General features: G+C 39.4%; 1 protein-coding gene across 1 annotated transcript in view; it reads right to left on the bottom strand.

Moving 5' to 3' along the window:
* RAVER2 (ribonucleoprotein, PTB binding 2) overlaps nucleotides 1-19,926 on the bottom strand; it is an 86,280-nt gene extending 66,354 nt beyond the window's left edge. Inside the window, exon 1 of the mRNA XM_019646701.1 lies at nucleotides 19,786-19,926. Coding sequence (XP_019502246.1) covers nucleotides 19,786-19,854 — 69 coding nt within the window. The 5' untranslated portion in view covers nucleotides 19,855-19,926. The remainder of the gene's footprint in view (nucleotides 1-19,785) is intronic.
* Between the last annotated feature and the right edge of the window lie 27 nt (nucleotides 19,927-19,953).

Raw genomic sequence — 19,953 nt, 5'->3', positions numbered from 1 at the left:
CTGCTCTTCACATTATCAAGTACCAGTCAACAAATGACATGTTATGTTGCCCATTCAGCTAAGAGAATTACCTGAGTGAGATCTCAAGTATTCAAAGATGCATTTTGCAACTTGGAAATATGTTTAAAATACCCACATTTCTAATCGGGGCTTTTGTATGTCTCAGATGGGGGATGTAGATTTTGCTAAGTGGGAACCCTTACAAAGCTTCCTGCAAAGAAAAAAAAAAAAAAAAGATTATTTTCCTCCATGCCCTGGTTGTTTTGACCCAGGCAAAAGTGGGTCACCCCTCAATTTGAGCCGCAGTAAGTTGGCCAAATTAAAAACTTAAAACCTGAAAGAGTCCTAACAACCATTTGCCAAAATTCTACTATGCTCCATCACACAGAACCAAAAGGGCTAAAATTATATCTCCCTATACTAATCCAGGAAACAAAGCAGGACTTTTGATGAAAACACTTTGTCCTCTAACCGGCAATATCACTTATAAAGTTCTGCTAGTAAGATGAGTTTATCAAAATTGATCATATTAGATAGCTTTAGTAACCTATTTCCAGACTAGATTCACTATCATTCTCTGAAATTAAATGAAAAGTTTTGCAGAAATCAAATGTCTCCTGGGCAGAGGATCAGTAGCTCTCAACTCAAAGCAGTTATTCAATACCTAACACACACCCCCTACCTACCCCCCCACCCCTGCCAAAAAAAGTTAAATAACTATTGTTCCAGCTGGTCTGGACTTCTTCCTGAATGATACCCAGCCTTAGTTTTAAACCTGAATCACATTGTCTTCTAAGCCTGTCACAGATTTATTTTCATTAAGAAGTTATTTTTTTTCTAAGAGAGACTCATAGATTAAAGTAGCCTACTTGTAAATTCCACTTTTTTTGAAATAAAAAAAAACAACGAATACTTTTGATTTTCTTTTAAAATTTTAAGGGATTTGATAATGCAAAAAGATTATCTGTAACATGCAGAGGGTGCCAAAGAAATGTATATACATTTTAAGAAAGGAAAACACTGTATTAAAATTATAATACTTAATATGTACCTATAACAAAAGATGAATTCAAGTCATGTGTATACATTTTTTGGGCAGCCCCGGTATAAAAGCACCCAGGAACTCACCACCAAACTTAAAGACTAGATTATCAGCAACCCTGTTCCATCAACTGTGCATTCCTTCGCTAGCCCATCCCACCCCTTTTCCCCATAGCTGGAGTTCCTCACATAGGTATGTATCCCCAAACAACATGTTTTATTTGTTTCTGAGCTTTATAAAAATGGTATCATGCTATTTTTAATTTTCTGTGCCTTGCTTTTTATACTCAATATTATATTTTGAAAATTCACTCATGTTGCACATGGCTGTTCATTTATTCACTACTGTTTGATATTCCATTCTGTAACTATAGTATGATTTATGTATCCACTTTTTTTAATCAATGAATATTTGGTTTGTTTCTAGGTTGTTATTGTTTTTTGGCTACTTAAATATTATTTAAAAACTACTATCACATTCGTATACATTCTTTTTTATTTTAAAGGTTTTTATTGGGGAATTGGGGTAAGGGGAACAGACAAGTTGCTGTCGTTTTGTTCTTCAGTCTAGTTGTGGAGGACGTTGCTTCACTGGCCCAAGTTGGCACCATCATTGTGATCTTCCTGGGCGAGGCAGATCAGTTGCTGGCTTCTGGGCGGCCACTCACAGCAGCTGCTGGCTGCTCATGCTGGCTGCTGGCTACACACGGTAGCCCATGGCAACCCACTGCAGCAGGGGCTGCAGCCTACACCTTCGCCAGCAACTCACAGCAGCCCAGCTCCAGGTTGAGCTGTTGTTCAGTATCTTAGCTGTAGAGGGCAGTGTCACTGGCCCTCATATATCGGATCCAAACTGGGGCCCTCTGGCGTCCAAAGCCAGCTCTTAACCAAAGCACCACTTGGCCGGCCCCTACATTCTTATTTCATTCTTATTTCAGTCTTATTTCCCTGTATTCATGTACAAGAGTTTCTGAAAGAATGAAATTCCTGGGCTGTATTCATGCAAATGATCTTCTTTATATAAAAATGCCAACTTGTTGCTGGAAGGGTTGTGCCTGTTTACATTCCCATCAGCAGTACATTAGAATCCCACTAATCCATATCCTTACAATGCCTGATGTTATCAGATACTTAAATTTTGTCAACTTAGTGCCTATAAAATTATATCTCATTGTGATCTTAATTTGCATTTCCTTGATTAATAAGGTAGGGCATTGTGATGGTTTTATGCATCAACTTGGCTATAATATCCAGTTATTTAATTAAACAGTAATCTAAACACTAATGCTGTGAATATATTTTGTAGATGGGGTTAATATCTACACTTTAAGTAAATGAGATCATCTTTGATAATGTTGGAGGGCCTCATCCAATCAGATGAAGGCCTTCAGAGCAAAAACTGTGTTTTCCTGAAAAAGAAATCCTGCCTCAAGACTATAGCATCAACACCTGTGTGAGTCTGTAGCTTCCTGGTATGCCTTACAGATGTTGGAGTTGCCAGCCTCCTCAATCAATCTCTCTATACATGGATGTACGTAATATAAATACATATAAATATAAATATTATATATATATATATATATATATATATAATCTGTTTGCCTGAAGAACTCTGATACAGGCATCTTTTCATGCTTAGCTTCAGTTCATTTCCTCTTCTAAAAAACATTCACTATTGCCCATTTTTCTATTGCGTTTTTCTTTCTTCTACTGACTAGCATAAGTTTTTTGTTTGTTTTTTTAAACATATTCTGAATAGCAATCCTTTGTTGGGAACTGTTTCATAAACGTATTCTCTTAGTAGTGATCTGTCATTTTGTTTCTTTGTGCGTTCTTTTGGAGAAGTTTCTCATGTTAATGAAGACAAATTTATCCTTTTTTTTTCTTCTTTACAATTTGTATTGTTTTTGTGCACTAAGAAATCCTTTCCTACCCAAGGTCAAAAAAAGCTACTTTGCATCCCTACAGTTTTTAAATTTTCCTTGCACTTATCAGTTTTTAGTCAGTTTGGAGTTTGGCCATATTATGCTAGCAACAATTTCCAACACACTCTTGAATAGAAGTAATTCTGGCATTGTTCCCAATCACAGGGGAAAGTTTTCAATATTTCACCACTAAATACGATTGCTTTTGGTTTTTTTCAAGATAATAAGTTCAAGTTTGAGGAAGTTCTCTTCCATTCCTGTTTACTGTAAGTTTTTATTATGAATGGGTAGTAAATTTTATAACATGCTGTCTGCATCTATTGAGATGACTTAAGTCCCATCTTCGTGCCAGTGATCTCCAAATTCTTACTTCCACAACAAACTTCCCACCTAGGCTCCAAACCCGTGTATGCTACTGCTTGCTTGGAACAGCAATTGGATGTTCCACACTAGATAACACCATTTTTTTGGCCCAACACAGGGCCTTATCATATAATGCTTTTTGAGATATTAGCTGAGTAAATATGGTGTCAATTATAACTTGGCTAAATTTTTAACAGCTTTTGATGCTGCTCTTTTGCTGGAAAGTTCATCTGAATACCAACTTTTTGCCAGAGGAACATTCTGACTTTGCCTAAAAAAATTAATAAACTTTTGGCTTTATTATTAGCAGTATAATAATAATTTACTGCATGCTTATTTTATCCCAGCCACTTTACAGACATAATCTCCTTTAATCCTAACAACCTGATGAGCTGGATTTCAAAGGTGAATTTTAATATCCAGATTTTAAGGGCCAGCCAAGTGGCTCAGTTGGTTAAGAGCTTGCTCAAGAGTGCGAGCTCTGAGTAACAGCGGTTCGAGTCCCAGCCCGAGCTGAGCTGCCGCTGAGCAGCCAACAGGTGGCAGGATGGCTCAGCTACAAATAAATAAATAAATAAATAAATAAATAAATAAGTAAAATAAAATCCAGATTTTAAAGATTAGGACATTGAGGCCTAGAAAAGTTAAGTGGCTTGCACAGACAGTAGGTGATGGATCTACGATTCAAACCCAGGTCAACACACTATAGAGCAGCGGTTCTCAACCTTCCTCATGCTGCGACCCCTTAATACAGCTCCTCATGTTGCGGTGACCCCCAACCATAAAATTATTTTCGTTGCTACTCTATAACTGTGATTTTGTTACTGTTATGAATCGTAATGTAAATATCTTTTTGTTTTCCGATGGTCTTAGGCGACCCCTGTGAAAGGGTCGTTCGACCCCCAAAGGGGTCGCGACCCACAGGTTGAGAACCGCTGCTCTAGAGCAAACACAATGAACTACTATGCTATACTGTATCCTAAGTATCACCAATACAAAAATAAAATCTGTGGCATACTCGTTCCCATCACATCCCTAGGGCTTATAGAATCACTGACCTCCTAACCTTACTTAGAATGGGGATCAGAGTAAGAACAAAGTTTGGAAAGTAAAAACAAAAACGACGTAATTTTACTTTGACAGCTAGACATCTAAATAATTGCATCATTCTGTTGTTTAAATATTTCAATGAATCCTCAGTTCCCTTAAAATAAAATCCAAACTCCCTAATACGGGTTTGAAACTTATAATCGTCTGGTCCTGCTCAATGTGCTAGCCTGGTACTGAACCACTATCCCTCTCAAACTCTACACCTCAGCCACAGTGAACTAGTTTTTGGCGGTCCTTCTTCTTATCTTCAGGACTTGGTACATCTCGTTACTACTGCCATGAACATTCTGTACCTTTCTCTTCCCCACCCTTTCCCTAGCTACCTTCTCTCCCGTTTGGTCTCAGCTTAGATGAGTTTCTCGAAGGAGCCTTTCTGAATCTCTGCAGTATGGATTAGATATCTTTCCCTTGTGCTTCAACAGCATGTTTTACTTTTCCTATCACAACACTTGTAGCACCTATCATCTGTTCTAACTGCTTATACACCTGGATCTTCATTAGACTGTAGGCTTAGCGACAGCAAATACCACACATCTGCCTTGTTCATAAACAGGTCTCCAATACCTACCACAGCATGTAGCGAAAGCAGACCTTCAATATTTGTTAAAGCATTAGTATGGCTCCATAGATTGCCTTTATTAACTGTAAAGCAGGTTATTTTTTTCTGAGATTAATTTTACAATCTTAACATAAACCCATATATGTTTAAAGTGATCAAAAGGAAAACTATTGAAAACACGCCTTCTTTACAATAACCTAATACATAGCTCACTTCTTTAAAAAATGTACATACCTCAAATTAGTTAATATTATATATCTAGCTGTAAGAGGTTCTCCTTGAGCAATTTTAGCTTACAGATGTCCCTAGGAAGAGCACTTCAATCTCCAGGAGATAACTTAATCATCCCTTCCAAAGAAAAACCATGTGTAAATCATGATCCCTTCTTCACCGACACACAAAATGTTTTTTTTCCTTCAAGTATCACCCGGATGTACTACTGTGTTAGCTTTTGATTGCTGTGCAACAATTAAACTGTTTAAAACAACACGCATTTACTATCTCTCAGATCCATAGGTCAAAAGTCCAGGCAGGCTCAAATGGGTTCTCTGCTTAGGGTCTCTCAAGGCTAAAATCAAGGTGTTATGCAGGCTGTACTCCTTCTAGAGGCTCTAAGGAAAAATATACTTCATTGAGGTATTTAGAATTCAATCCTTTGTGGCTGTAGAACTGAAGTCCCTGTCTTCTTGCTGGCTGTCAGCTAGGGGCCACTCTCAATTCCTAGGTGTCTTTGCATGTGACCCACTCCATCTTCAAACCCAGCAACAGTGCATCAAAGCCCTCTCATGCTTCAAATCACCTGACTTCTTTTGCTGCCAGCCCAACAAAACTCTCTGCTTTTAAAGGGCTAGTATGATTAGATTGCACCCACCTGTATAATCTCCCTTTGGTACCTCCTAAGTCAACTGATTAGTAACCTTAATTACATCTGCAAAAATCGCTTTTTGTCATGTACTGTAACAATTACACATCAGACCTTGTCACATTCACAGTTTCCTGGATTAGAAATCTTGGGAGACATTTTAAAAATTCTGTGTCCCCTGCCCTCTACAGCTAAGATGCTGAACAACAGCTCAACTTGGAGCTGGGCTGCCATGAGTCGCTGGCGACGGCGTAGGCTGAAACCCCTGCTGCAGTGGGTTGCCATGGGCTACCGTGTGTAGCCAGCAGCCAGCGTGAGCGGCCAGCAGCCACAGTGAGCGGACGTCCTCCACAACTAGACTGAAGAACAAAACGACAGCAACTTGTCTGTTCCCCTTCCCCCAATTCCCCAATAAAAATCTTTAAAAAAAAAAGGCATTAACATCCTTTTAAAAAAAAAAGTCTGTGTCCCACAAACTACCACGAATAATAGATATCGTTTACTATACACTTACACATACTTTACACAAAAATTCTTAGTTAATATTTCAGGTTTCAGAGCTCAACATGAGAACATCTGCACAGAATGAAAACCCAGCACAGAATGTCGGAACTCAGGCAAGGTGAGAAGGCTTCCTGGCCTGTGGAGCAGCCAAGTACAGGAGGTGGAGCCTATGTTGCATGAGGTGGGCATCTGCATGGGGGAGGGGCAGCCATCTGCAGTGGCGATGGGAAATTTATTACATTTATATAATAAATATACATTTATATAAAATGTATACATTTATATGAGGTTCCTGAATTGAGTTCGGGAACTTGCCACCATGCACTTACACTGGCAGCACTGTACAAGGTTACATAACCTTGGTATATCAGTGTCTCACAGCTGTGTTCATGTGAACGTGTGGCATTGTCTTGCTGAGTGGCATTCACTATTGCTGTTGTGTGTTTTTGTGTGCCGACCCGAAAATGTCTGACCTTGAATTAGAGCAACGAACAAACATTCAATTTGTCGTTAAACTGGGCAAGAGTGGAAGCGAAATCAGGCACATGTTAGTCTAAGTTTATGGGGATAATGTCATGAAGAAAACGGCAATGTACAAATGAATTAAACGTTTTTCTGAGGGGAGAGAACGCCTCACTGATGAAGAGAGATCAGGGTGGCCAGTAACAAGCAGAACTGATGAAAACATTGCAAAAATTCGTCAAATTGTTCATAAAAAATCATCAGCTGACTGTGAGAAGCATAGCAGATCAAGTAAACATCGATAGAGAAACAGTTATGAAAATCTTAACTGAAAACCTTGGCATGAGAAAGGTGTGTGCAAAAATGGTTCCCACGGAGCTCACCAATGAACAAAATAAAAGGAGAGTCAAAGTTTGCCAAGACCTTTTGGAGAGGCCAGATGATGTTTTAGGTCATGTTATCACTGGTGATGAAACATGGGTGTACCAGTGTGACCCTGAAACAAAGTGTCAAAGTGCACAATGGAAGTCAGCCAACAATTCTCCATGACCAAAAAAGTTCCATCAGTCCAAATCAAGAGTCGGGCCGGCCGAGTGGTGCGATGGTTAAGAACTGGCTTGGGATGACAGAGGGCCCCGGTTCAGATCCCACATATGAGGGCCAGTGACACTGCCCTCCACAGCTAAGATGCTGAACAACAGCTCAACCTGGAGCTGGGCTGCCATGAGTTGCCGGCGATGGCATAGGCTGCAGCCCCTGTGGCAGTGGATTGCCATGGGCTACCGTGTGTAGCCAGCAGCCAGCGTGAGCGGCCAGCAGCCGCAGTGAGCGGCCGTCCAGAAGCCGGCGACTGATCTGCCTCGCCAGGGAAGAGCGCAATGATGGTGCCAACTTGGGCCAGTGAAGCAGTGTCCTCCACAACTAGATTGAAGAACAAAACGACAGCAACTTGTCTGTTCCCCTTCCCCCAATTCCCCAGCACTGTTCCCATCCCCCCAATTCCCCAATAAAAAAAATCTTTAAAAAAAAAAAAGAGTCAAAACGATGTTCATAACCTTTTTTGATATCAGAGGGATTATTCATTCTGAATTTGCACCAACTGGACAGTTAACCAAGTTTACTATTTGGAAGTGCTGAAAAGGCTGCGTGAAAAAAGTTAGACAAAAATGACCTGAACTTTTCCCCAATAATTCATGGCTCTTGCATCATGACAAAGCACCAGCTCACACGGCACTGTCTGCGAGAGCGTTTTTTAGCCAGTAAACAAAGAACTGTATTGAAACACCCTCCCTGCTCACCTGATCTGGCCCCTAATGACTTCTTTCTTTACCCAAAGATAAAGAAAATATTGAAAGGAAGACATTTTGATGACATTCAGGACATCAAGGATAATACAACGACAGCTCTGATGGCCATTCCAGAAAAAGAGTTCTAAAATTGCTTTGAAGGGTGAACTAGGTGCTGGCGTCTGTAAATAGCTTCCCAAGGGGAGTACTTCGAAGGTGACCGCAGTGATATTCAGCAATGAGGTATGGAGCACTTTTTCTAGGATGAGTTCGCGAACTTAATTGTCAGAGCTTGTATTCACAGCCACGTAAATTAAAAAGTATTCACCCTACTTATAAGCTCCTTTGTTAAATGCACATGTTAACATGTGCTTCATTATTATCTAACAAACATACTTTCAATTCTAGGTACAGAACAAATATGTTGAAGCTGTGACTGCCAGTGTGGCTGTATTTGAAGATGGGGACTCTATAGAAGTAATTAAATGAGGTCATAAGGGTGAGACCCTGATTAGATAGGATTACTCTCTTTATAAGAAAAGACATCAGAGAACTCTTTGTTGTGTGCTCACCAACCTTCCACCCCCATGTGCACAAGTACCAAGGAACGGCCATGTGAGGACACAGTGAGAAGGTGGCCATCTGCTAGCTAGGAAGAGAGACCTCGCCAGAAACCAAATCAGCTAGAACCCTGATCTTGGAATTCTATCTTCCAGAATTGTGAGAAAATAAGTTTCTGTTGTATAAGCCACCCAATCTATGGTATTTTGTTATGGCAGCCCTAGATGACTATTACAGTGTCTAGTTTCTTTTAGGGGAATATACTGTTAAGATGCCAAGACTTGGGAGTTAGATGTACTTATTGCCATTGAGATGTCATGCTCTCAGGTGCTCTTAGTAGAGAAAGCTAGAGAATATACTCATATATGGGAACTCTATGTATACTACCTTCGTAACTTTTTCTGTAAATCTAAAATTATTCCAAAATCAAAAGTTTATTTAAGAAGCGGACACAGGAGCCAGCTGGAAGACACCCCCAGTGCAGAGATGTAAAACAATCTAGGCATCAAAATAAATACTCATAGTAACACAGTATAACCCACTGAACAACATGGGAAACCATGAGCCTATTTTTGATATAAATAAATGCATAAACTGAACACTTGAAAGTGAATAGCATATTAACAGTCTTAATTAAAGTATCTCCCCTCAAAATCCTTATTAATTACAAAGGGAAAAGCTTTGCATGGAAAAACCTGGCAGATACTTCAATAAAAGTCAATCAAAGTGGCCAAAGTTAACTTTACCAATAATGAGACACATCTAAAACAGGTACCACTCTGTGATATTCCTGCCAAGGATACACACCTTGAATCTAATCATGAAGAAATACTAGACAAAGCCAAACAGAAGGACATTCTACAAAGCAAGTGGCCTGTAATCTTCAAAAGGGTCAAGGTCATAAAAGTCAAGGAAAAACTGAGGCATGATTCCAGATTGAAGAAGACTATAGAGACACGACAACAAAGTGCAATACGTGATTCTGAACTGGATCCTTTCACTATAAAAGATACTAATGGGACAACTGGCAAAACTTAAAACACAATCTGAGGATTAGACGGCAGTATTTTTACTTTGATGGTAGTTAATGTGGTTATGTTGAAGAATGTCCAAATGTGTAGAAAATACACAATACTCAGGGTAGTAGGGCATCAGGTCAGTACTCACTCTCAAACAGTTCAGGGGAAAAAAGTTGTTTGTGCTGTACAGTCATGTGCTACATAATGACGTTTGAGTCAATGACGGACCACATATACAAGAGCGGTCCCATAAGATTATAATGGAGCTGCAAAATTCCTGTCTCTGCTGACGCAGCCATCCTAATGTGACAGAGCAACTCATCACTCATGTGTCTTTGGTGATGCTGGTGAAAACAAACCTACTGCACTGCCAGTCGTATAAAAGAATAGCATATACCATTATGTACAGTGCATAATACATGATACTAAACAACCATGTTACTGATTACTTACTATACTTTTTATCGTTATTTTAGAATGTACTCTTTCTACTTATAAAAAAAAAACTCACCATAAAACCATATGTGGTATTACACTGGCAACAGTCTCATACACATCATGTTTATCATGTATCTTGATTGCATCGTTTTCTCTTGTGCTGTACAGGCTTGTAACCTAGGAGCAACAGGCTACACCATACAGCCTAGGTGTGTAGTAGGCTACCCCATCTAGGTTTGTGTAAGTGCACTCTATGATGTTCTCAGGGACAAAATTGCTTAATGATGCCATTTCTCAGAACATATCCCCATCCTTAAGTGGCACACGACTGTACTTACAACTCTTCTGTAAGTCTGAGATTTCAAAACGGAAACCGTCCCAGATTCACATGTTCTTGTGTATTGCCATTACTTCATCTCTAGATCAGGCAGCAAAAAACCCACAAGGTATAAAGTCAGAGAAATGGAGACTAATCTGGAACCAAAAGCAAACAGTTAAACTTGCAGGTAATAAAAGATCCAAAGTTCAGGAAATAAAGGCAAGCTGGGAACTAGGAGCAGATAATCTCTGTGGCAGGTGAGGAAAGACAAAAACTGAGTGGCTGGGGCCACGGGGGTGGGGCGGAGTGGGGCTGGGTGGGACGGAGTAGCAGGAAGAGAGACAAAAACTATGCACACAAACACAGGCTTCAACAAATTCAGTGAATTCCAATGCCTTGCTGGCATTCAGGTGGTAACAAACGTTTATCAGAAAGCTTCAAACAAACACACACACACACACACACACACACACACACACACACACACACAGTACCAGCATGGAGAAGAGGGACACAAGTTCCCTCTTATGTAAATAAGCACAAAAGTACCACTTAGAAAACAAGTTTAGGGACTCACAATGAGTTAGGAACTCACAAATCTAACAAAAGAGAGAAACTTCTTTCTTAGCAATAAATACTTATTGTGAAGAACCCTGAACAACACAATGGACAATAGGTCTTGACGTGTTTTAACAAGAAACATTCTTTGTATGAATCTTTGACTTTTAATAAACGTCAGGGGAAGAAATAGTATACTGTAACTCCTTATAAACCCTCTCAGGACAAAAAAACAAAATGTTTTTTTGGCATCCACTCTGCCAGGCACAGTACCTCAAGTGTCAGTCATGTGTGCTGGGTGACCAGAGAACAAGGAACTTGTACATCAAACATGAAGTGTCACAGTTGGCTTTTTTAGAAAGAAAATTAAGGAGCCTAATTTATATCCTTGCCCAGGTGGAAGATCAACCCACCTTTGCCTAAACATGGCCCACAGCAGTTTCTGATAAAACTCTTCTCCAAAAGCGCTTCGGATCTGCTCAAGTGGTCCATACTCGGGTGGAGTCCCAAAGACATGATGAAAATTACCTTGGCCTGAAAAGGCACTTCTGAACCTGGGTCTATAATCCCCAGGGACATCAGGGGTACATTACAAGAGATCCATAATCCCTTGAAATCACAGGCAAATTTTTTTGTGCGTATGAATATTAGCACTTTTCTGGAGAGAGAGGGTTTACAGCTTTCAACTTATCCATAAGCCATCAACAGTTGACTGAATAAGTAAGTGTAAGTGAATGGGGTAACTTCACTGCCAACAAAGGACACAGTCTTACAATGCAAAATTTGTTCATCTTACAAACCAATCCCGAGAGCTTGCCCTATGTCACACATATAAATAGAAGTACAGCAAGTATGTTAGAACAAAATAGGTAGGTATCTCCTTCTGTTTTACATTTCCCTTGGAACATTACGTCAGATTCTAGGTTTAACATTGGTTATACAAAGGTAAATATTATATGATCCCTGTCCTTTGAAACACACGACAGTGTGTGTGCAGAGGGGAATGAAAATTATAATACATTGTGGGATAAGAATACGAGCTCTGGAATCAAACAGACATTAGTTCTTCTCCATTTTACCACTAATTAGCTGAATGACCTTGGGCAAATTGCTTGATATTAATTTTCCACGTTTCTCTATCAGTAAAGTGGGAATAAAAAAATTCTAATCTTATAGCCTTGAAATTGGGATTAAATATAATGTAAACAAAATACAACCTACAGAGCCTGGCAACAGTAGGCACCTAATAAACGAAGGTTGTTGTTTTTACTATAGTTATCCAGAGAAAAGAAATTTGTTCTAGCTGAGGGAGATCTCAACTAGACAACCGTGCTCAATGTGTGGTGACACATTTAAAGAGAGACAAGACAAAATGGTAACGGTGTGTGTTCAGAGAAAAATAAATAAGATGTTGAGGAAACTTGGGCTTGTGTCCTAAAAACGGGTGGCTTGAAGGAACTGAAGTTGTAACTTAAAAAAGCAACGACCATAAAACCTCTATATTACTAGAGGGGAGAAACTGAATCAAGATATCAAAATGTCAGAAAAATAAATTTTATATACTCAGTATAAATAAGACATTTACAACAAAGAAAGCTGTCTGAAGACGGAGTAGGATACCTTACACAGCAGTCATTTCTTGGAAACCAAAGGTGTTAAAACGTGCTAGAATTCATGTGCTGAGGACTCTGCAAATTGGATTCATGTATTTAGCAAAAGGGTTAAATGAAATGTATTCTACCATCCTTTCCAATATTGATAGATGTTTAATTAAAATTCTATAGTTGTTAGAACACTGTTGGTTGGTAGTAATATAAAACCCAAATCGAAATTAATGAAACAATGCAGGGAGTTTAGTGACTCGCAGAACTAGGAAGTCCAGAGGGAGGTCAAGCTTTAGATATAGTTTGATCACAGCTCCATGTAAGCTTCCCTACTTTTCCCACTCCCCATGTGAGTCCTCCTCTGTATGTCTATGCTGTCCTCAGACTGTCAGCTGCCACCAGGGTGCTATGTCTCTGCATTCATATCCAATGGGAAGAGGAAGACTCATTTACTCCAACAGCCAAACAAAAGTCCTAGTCTGCTCTTTTGTACCAAATTGAAACAATCAGTATGGCCAAGGGACTACCATATACTGACTGGCTTAGGTCCAGGCTACGGCCCATTTTTTAACCTGGCAAAGGGAAAAATTCTGTTTGTTGGCTTGTCACGCCTTCAGATGGGGAGAGAAATCAAACCCACCCAAATCCTCTAGCTGCTCAATAATGACAGAGGAGTTGGTCCTCACAGGAAAATCTGGGTGCTATTAGGAAAAACAAGAGAAAGAATGGAGGCTGGGTAGGTAACCGCATCAGTCTCAGCAAGAAAAAGACGGCACCGTCAAAAAAGTAACTAAGTAACTGGAGAAAATTTCTTAAAGAGACTATCTACAAAGATTTAAAGAAATCCTATGGCTAGCAACAATCCCCCAGAACCCCTGGGCCTAAGGAGGCAAGGGGGATGATGACAACAACCCGGAGAGCTTAGCTGCATGGAGAGAGTGACTGGAAAGAAACTGACCTTTGAAAGAGGAAATAGCCAAGCCACAGTAACCTGGTTGAGAGAGATCTGGGTGAATAAATGCTCCACTCTCTCTCCTCCGCCCTTTGATCACCCACTTAGAGGCTCTAGCCAAATGCAACCAGAAACCAGAGGATGAGAAAGCCTTGCTAATGCAATTCACAGTACAGGTTAGCCTCCCAGGACACAGAGCAGGTGAGAAGGGTAGAGACAGATCTGGAGAACAAATGCAAGATATCCAGCACAGCAAGCAAGGACGATCCTCTGCAGATAATCATGAGCCAAAATATAGAGTTTTACGCAGTCTGATCTTCCCTCTTAGCGAACACGGTCCCCTTAGAGTAAGGCAATTGCCTCTTTAGGCAAACAAAATACAAACAGAGCTGGGTCCCTGATAAGCAATCTTAGAATCCTTAAATTTAGATAATTTTGTTTCCTTTATTTGCATGCCTTCATTTGCCTGCTTCAGGGGGCTAAGTACAGCTAAGCATAAGGCTTTTTACCCACATAAAAAAATAAGCACTGGAAGCCCCTAAAGGCCACTAGTTACAAGGTAGGGGAGATAAAAATTAAGAGACAAAATTCAAGAGGTTAGTAAGAGGCACCCCTTTTGCAGAGCAGCCTTCCATCAGTTGATCTCATTTAATGCTTCCCTGATCTGAATCTTCTTTATTTAAAGAGTAACTCCCTTAAATACAGCTCCTTCTTGAGCCTTGGACATAAGACACAGGTGCACCCATCAATGATTTGAAGCTAGGAAAGTCTCTCCTGCACAAAGCTGATTAGATGTTACTGTACACTTCAGAAGCATCATAGCCTAAATAGATGTTAAAATGCTAGCTGGCAAAACTAAATGCCACCTACCATATTCTTTCCATGGGAAAATGTGTCGCCAGTCCAAAAAAATAATTTGTAAGCATAACCCATCATTAATCAGGAAATGGTCTAGAAATCACCTGAGGCTACTTTGGACAGCTTGTTAACATCCAGCATTGGGATGCTAACCACAAAGCACTGCTCTTCTAGAATGTGTTTTCAGAGCAGAGAATAAGCACAGCTGAAACACTTTTCAAGAATTTTTGCCAAGATTACAAATTTACGGAGCCAGTGGTGTCCCAGAAATCTACAAGGATATTCCTCTAGCAGCTTTCAGTGTCCTTGTTACAATGTAAATAGGATAATAAAATACATGGAAAATAAATAGAACCCATAATTCAATTCTGATTAACTACCTTAGATAAGAAAATGTATAGATAACTTTTAAGTGGTATAAACTGTACTAAGAGAAGTAACTTTTGGAGGTGAGCAAAATGGCATTCTCGATGAAGAAGAAGAATAATTTAAAAATGTGAAAACATCCCAGGGTTGTCAGGGAAAGTGGTAAATAATAGACTTACTTTACAAAGAGGCAATAATTACTGAGTACTATATTGTTAGAGAAAATAAGTAATGTGTATTTTTAAATCATACCATTAAAGAACACAAAGCATGTGAGAAAATTCTACTGGTTTTTGACTAATGGAAAAGCAAAATGGGAATACATAGCTTTTTAAAAGAAAATCAACCAGAGTTTTGTACATTGGATAATTTGTTATTCTAAAAAGTGCTTGGCTGATAATACTATGCTTTCAAATGGGCCTCTGTGAATTAACTATCAAGCTTCTCAATTAACTACAATAATAGAGTACTTTGAAATGAAAGTTAATAATGCATAAAATGAGACAAAAGAATGTTTCTTCTATTACTGATCTTGGCTGTTAGCCCTATGCACTTCACATTTTTTTCTAATTACACAATAAAATCTGCATCAGGCTTTAAAATAAACACAATAAAAACAAAACACATGTACACACATACATGTAAGAAAAAAACTGAGTGAACTCAAGAGATATAGGAAATAAATGCCACTGTTGTCTATATTTCGAAACCCCAAAGGCAATGCTATTGAAACAGAGCAAGATTAACCATAAAAAGTAAACAATTTATGGAAATGCAACAAAAAACAACTATTAGGGCATTACCTTAACTAACCAAATTTCTAAATTCAGAGTTACAAAAGACTATTCAGACACATACACAATGGCCATTCTGAATAAGAACCAGTGTTTGCAACATTGTTATTACTCACTATAAAAAATTATAGTAATTATAAATATTATTCACAATAAATTAATCACTATAATAACATTCCAAAACACTAACATTCAAGATATTATATAACTATAAATATCCAAATCACAGTGGTAGGAAGGACTTGGGGATCTACATATCTTGATAAAACTACAGTAGAATCCAATGCAGGACTAATAAGAAATGAGCTAAGCATGTCGGTAGGGGCCAAGTCACAAAATGCCCAGAGTCCTAGATCCCTATCCTATCATGTATTGCTTTTCAAACTGAGGTTTGAGTACTTCATGGTAATATAGGTGCATAAAAAATAAATAAAAAATCATAGGATAAATATGATACAGCTTCCCTAAGTGTCAAGTTCATGGAAAACAAAAATTCTGGATGGGAGTTAAACAAGTTTAAGTCACTGTTTTTATATTAAATGCAACTTTACTAGAATATAAAATTAATGTGAATTTTTCAGAACATGAAGCTTCAGAATAATTTCACTCTTGCAGAAAGCTAATTCAGGTTCCTATTCCTTACAATTTGAGGAAAAGAGGCACACTGATGACCAATTTGAGGAAAAGTTTGAGAAGCAGTGCTGGGAAAGTGGAGTCAAATTTTTTTTTGGTTTGTTTTTTTGAAGTCGGAGCGTGACATCAGATTTGTACTTTGGGAAGCTCTCTCAGAGGAGGCAGTAAGCAGGGATGGGCTAAAACAGAAGCGGCAGGACAATCATGAGGGTAGGTGACAAACAGAAAATTTGTAGTATGCAGTCTAAGAGATGAAAAGGATATAAACCAGAGTTGAGGCGATGAAAACACAGAGGTTAGGAGGATTCAAGACCGCACTGGAGACTGACCAGACAGCACCTGACTGATCGCACAGCACTTATTCAATGAGACAGCTTCTAAACTCAATAGTACCAAGGTGTTCATTTTTGGGGGACTAGTATTTCTATCAGGTATTTAATACATGTAACTTTAAAAGTTCCCATTTAAAGGAAGTGGTGAGATGCTGTTGTAAATCTGTTATATCAAAGATTAAACAAAATTTGAGTAAGATTTACAAAAACCATGTTTAATAAAGAAAATACCCATGTTTTCAAAATGTTAAAAAAAATTATTGAGCTCCTACTAATCAGTTACCAATGTTGCTTTTCTAGAGATATAACTATATAGTTTGAGAACCAAAATTAGGACCGGCTTTGATCCTTAATGCAATATTCTAAAATAAATGAATAAATAGACTTCTAGAAAAGAACAAGAATTTGAGTATTTAAAATATCTGATTACTTAATAACTGAACAAAAAGTAGTAACTTTTTTTTAAACCATGTTAGTCATTTCATAATGAGTAAAAATGTAGCTTAGCCAGGTGATTCTGGCTAAAAGGCACAAAATAAAAGTTAAACCTTCATTAGTAAGTTGACAGTAAAATGCAGCACTAAAAAAAGAGAGACATTAGAATTGTTAGAAGATAAAATACCAAAATCCTTGCAGAATATATTCATGAAAATATTACAATTTAAGAAAAAGTTGATATTAACTTTGTTGCACCAATAAAAGTAGCAATTCTCAATCTAAATAATCTAAAGAAAAGGCTCTATTCTGATTGCTTTTAGAAACTAGCATACTTTGGTCTATTCTACTCATTTATTTAACACGGACCACTGATAGTTTTAATATGATTGTGATCAGAAAACTAGGAAAGGTACAAGTACGGAAGATGATGGAGAAAATAAACACTTCTTAAAACTTTGTTATATGTAATAAAATATCAATCTGTTTAGACTTTAAAACTACACATCAGAAATATTGAAAACATTTTATTATAGAAATCACTATAGAAAAAAATGTTAGGAGAAGTCTGAAAACTAGTCTCTAGGTCCTAACAACTTTTTTTTTTTTGGTTTTAGATGAGACTCCAGCTCTCAAAATGCATGGCATAAGAATTTAACTTAATATAAAAATTTAAGGTACTTTATTGTAAAAGACTCATCTAGACATATGGACCTTACACAAAGTTTATTCCACAGCTTATGCTTTCTACCTTAGAGAGAATCCTAAGGTTTAAGCTACACATAAATTCCTAAGGGAAAGCTTATCTCAAAAATACAAATCAGTGTAATTCTCATAAAACCTCTCTCCATCATGAATACCGGGTAATTAAAACTGTTCCTTTTATTAGACCCTTTGATATATTTTTTCCATGTCTCTTGAGAAAGGAACTGAGCAAGATACTGCAGCAAAGCATGGCTAGACAGAGAATTTTGGGTTTAAATATTTTCAGAATTAATGCAATGAAGTGTGATAAAAAATAGTAGACATTCTACAAAGGAATCAAGACACTTCTCCATGTCTCCTCTCCTAAATTATCTACACACACAGCTGCTATTTCTTCAATTTGCTTTTTTTAAAACAATGTCATCTGCCTCTTCCAAGCCTCCCTCTTTCTGAGCTTCCTTGCTCTCCTCTATTTGCATGGGCAGGGGAAAGTTGCTTCTATGAAATCAGTCCACCGCAGGTGTCCTTAAACGTTAACATCACAAAACATTACCTGCCTGATGGAAAGTGGACAATGACAGAATTGAAAGAAGGGTGAGCTATACTATACTGACAGAGACGTTTTATATTGCTTTTTGAAACAAAATGGCCCCTCATGCATATGGGTTATAAGGTTATATGCTCACAGTAATTTTAAGTGGCTATATATGGTCTAATTACATAGTAATGAGGCATTCATCTCATTATTTTCTGGATCTTACATTAGAACTGCCCTGCAATTATCAATAGCTAGCCCACCTGCAATTCTGTGCATCCCCATACAGGAGAAACTACACGAATTGGCCCAAAGCTGCAACTACCAGGACAGCCTACCCTCCCTATCCACACAAAATATATAAATTCAAGTTATATGTGAAATATATGTGCGTATCTAGACAATTAAGGAACCATGAAGAATCAAAGAAATAATCTCAATTTTTTTGGTAAAACAAAAATGCATACATATACATACACATAGAAAAAGAGAAGGATAATATCCCATGTTAACAATGGTTATCTTTAAGTATCAGAAATATGGGTGACACCTACTTTACCGCTCTGTGCTTCTCTGTATTTTCTTGCTTTCCTACAAATGAGCATGTAACTTTGGCAATAAGGGGAGAAAAACACTTAAATACAGAGGGTGCCAAAAAAATGTAGACACATTTTAAGAAAGGAAAACTGTATTAAAACTGTAATATTCAATATATAGCGATCATAAAAGATGAATGTAAGCCACGTTTCACTTTTGCAATTACAAGAGGTGCTCAAAGTGGTTACCATCAGCGTCCAGACTCTTCTGATTACAGCGAACTACTGCTTGAGCAACACTGACCAACTTGTGTCCACTTGTATACATTTTTTTGGCACCCCGGGGTATATGTAGAGTTTCTAATCTTAAAGCATCAGTTAATCTGAATCACAGGCACCAAGTCTTCTATCTTTAAGCTTCCTCCGAGTCCCTGAGGAATAACTCCTCCAGTACTTGGCACGGCAGAAGGCGGCTGCCAGGCTCCCCAAAGCGCAGTGACCACCTCTCTGTTCCAGGGCCTTAGCAAGCCGAGGGGACAGAGTTGTTTCATACAAACTTGGGCAAGTGCCTCCGCAACAGGAAAACGCACTCCCAGCTCGCCCGTGACCCCGCCCCCCACGGCACACCCAAGTCCGGGGAACGCCAGGCGGGACCCTCCGCCCCTCTCAGGGTGCTGCCGAAAACCTGGCCCCCCAAATCTGTGCTCCACAGGTCACCTCCACTCCCCTTCAACTCCTTCTTCCCCCCCTACTCCTCCCCGATCCCTCGCCCCACAGACACACCCAGGGGGCCATCGGGGAAGGAGAGCGGGCCGGACCTGGAGGCAGCGCCCGGTGCCCGTGACCTTGGACCAGCCGCCTCGCCTCTCGGAGCCTCAGTTTCCCAACCTGCCGCACGCGCAGAGCGACCTCAGGCTCAGAAACCGGGGGGGGGGGCGTTGCAGGAGCGACGGCCGGTTCCCGGAGCTCCCCCCCACCCCCGCGTTGGGCACCCGCCGGGCAGGAGCCCCGCGGCCCCGTCCCGGTACCTGGCAGCTGCTGTCCTGGGGCAGGTTCTTCACCAGGATCTTCCTGCGGTTGCTCAGCTCGCGGCGCATCCGCTGCAGCCGCGCGGCGACCTCGTCGGGGTGCAGCGCGGCGGGCCCCGGGCCGCGGGCGTCCTCGCACGTCTCGGCGGAGGCGCTCGGCCCGCGCGG

This window comes from Hipposideros armiger, unplaced genomic scaffold (genome assembly GCF_001890085.2).
Source record: "Hipposideros armiger isolate ML-2016 unplaced genomic scaffold, ASM189008v1 scaffold_106, whole genome shotgun sequence".
Classification (NCBI taxonomy): domain Eukaryota; kingdom Metazoa; phylum Chordata; class Mammalia; order Chiroptera; family Hipposideridae; genus Hipposideros; species Hipposideros armiger.
This window is presented reverse-complemented; position numbering and strand designations above follow the sequence as displayed.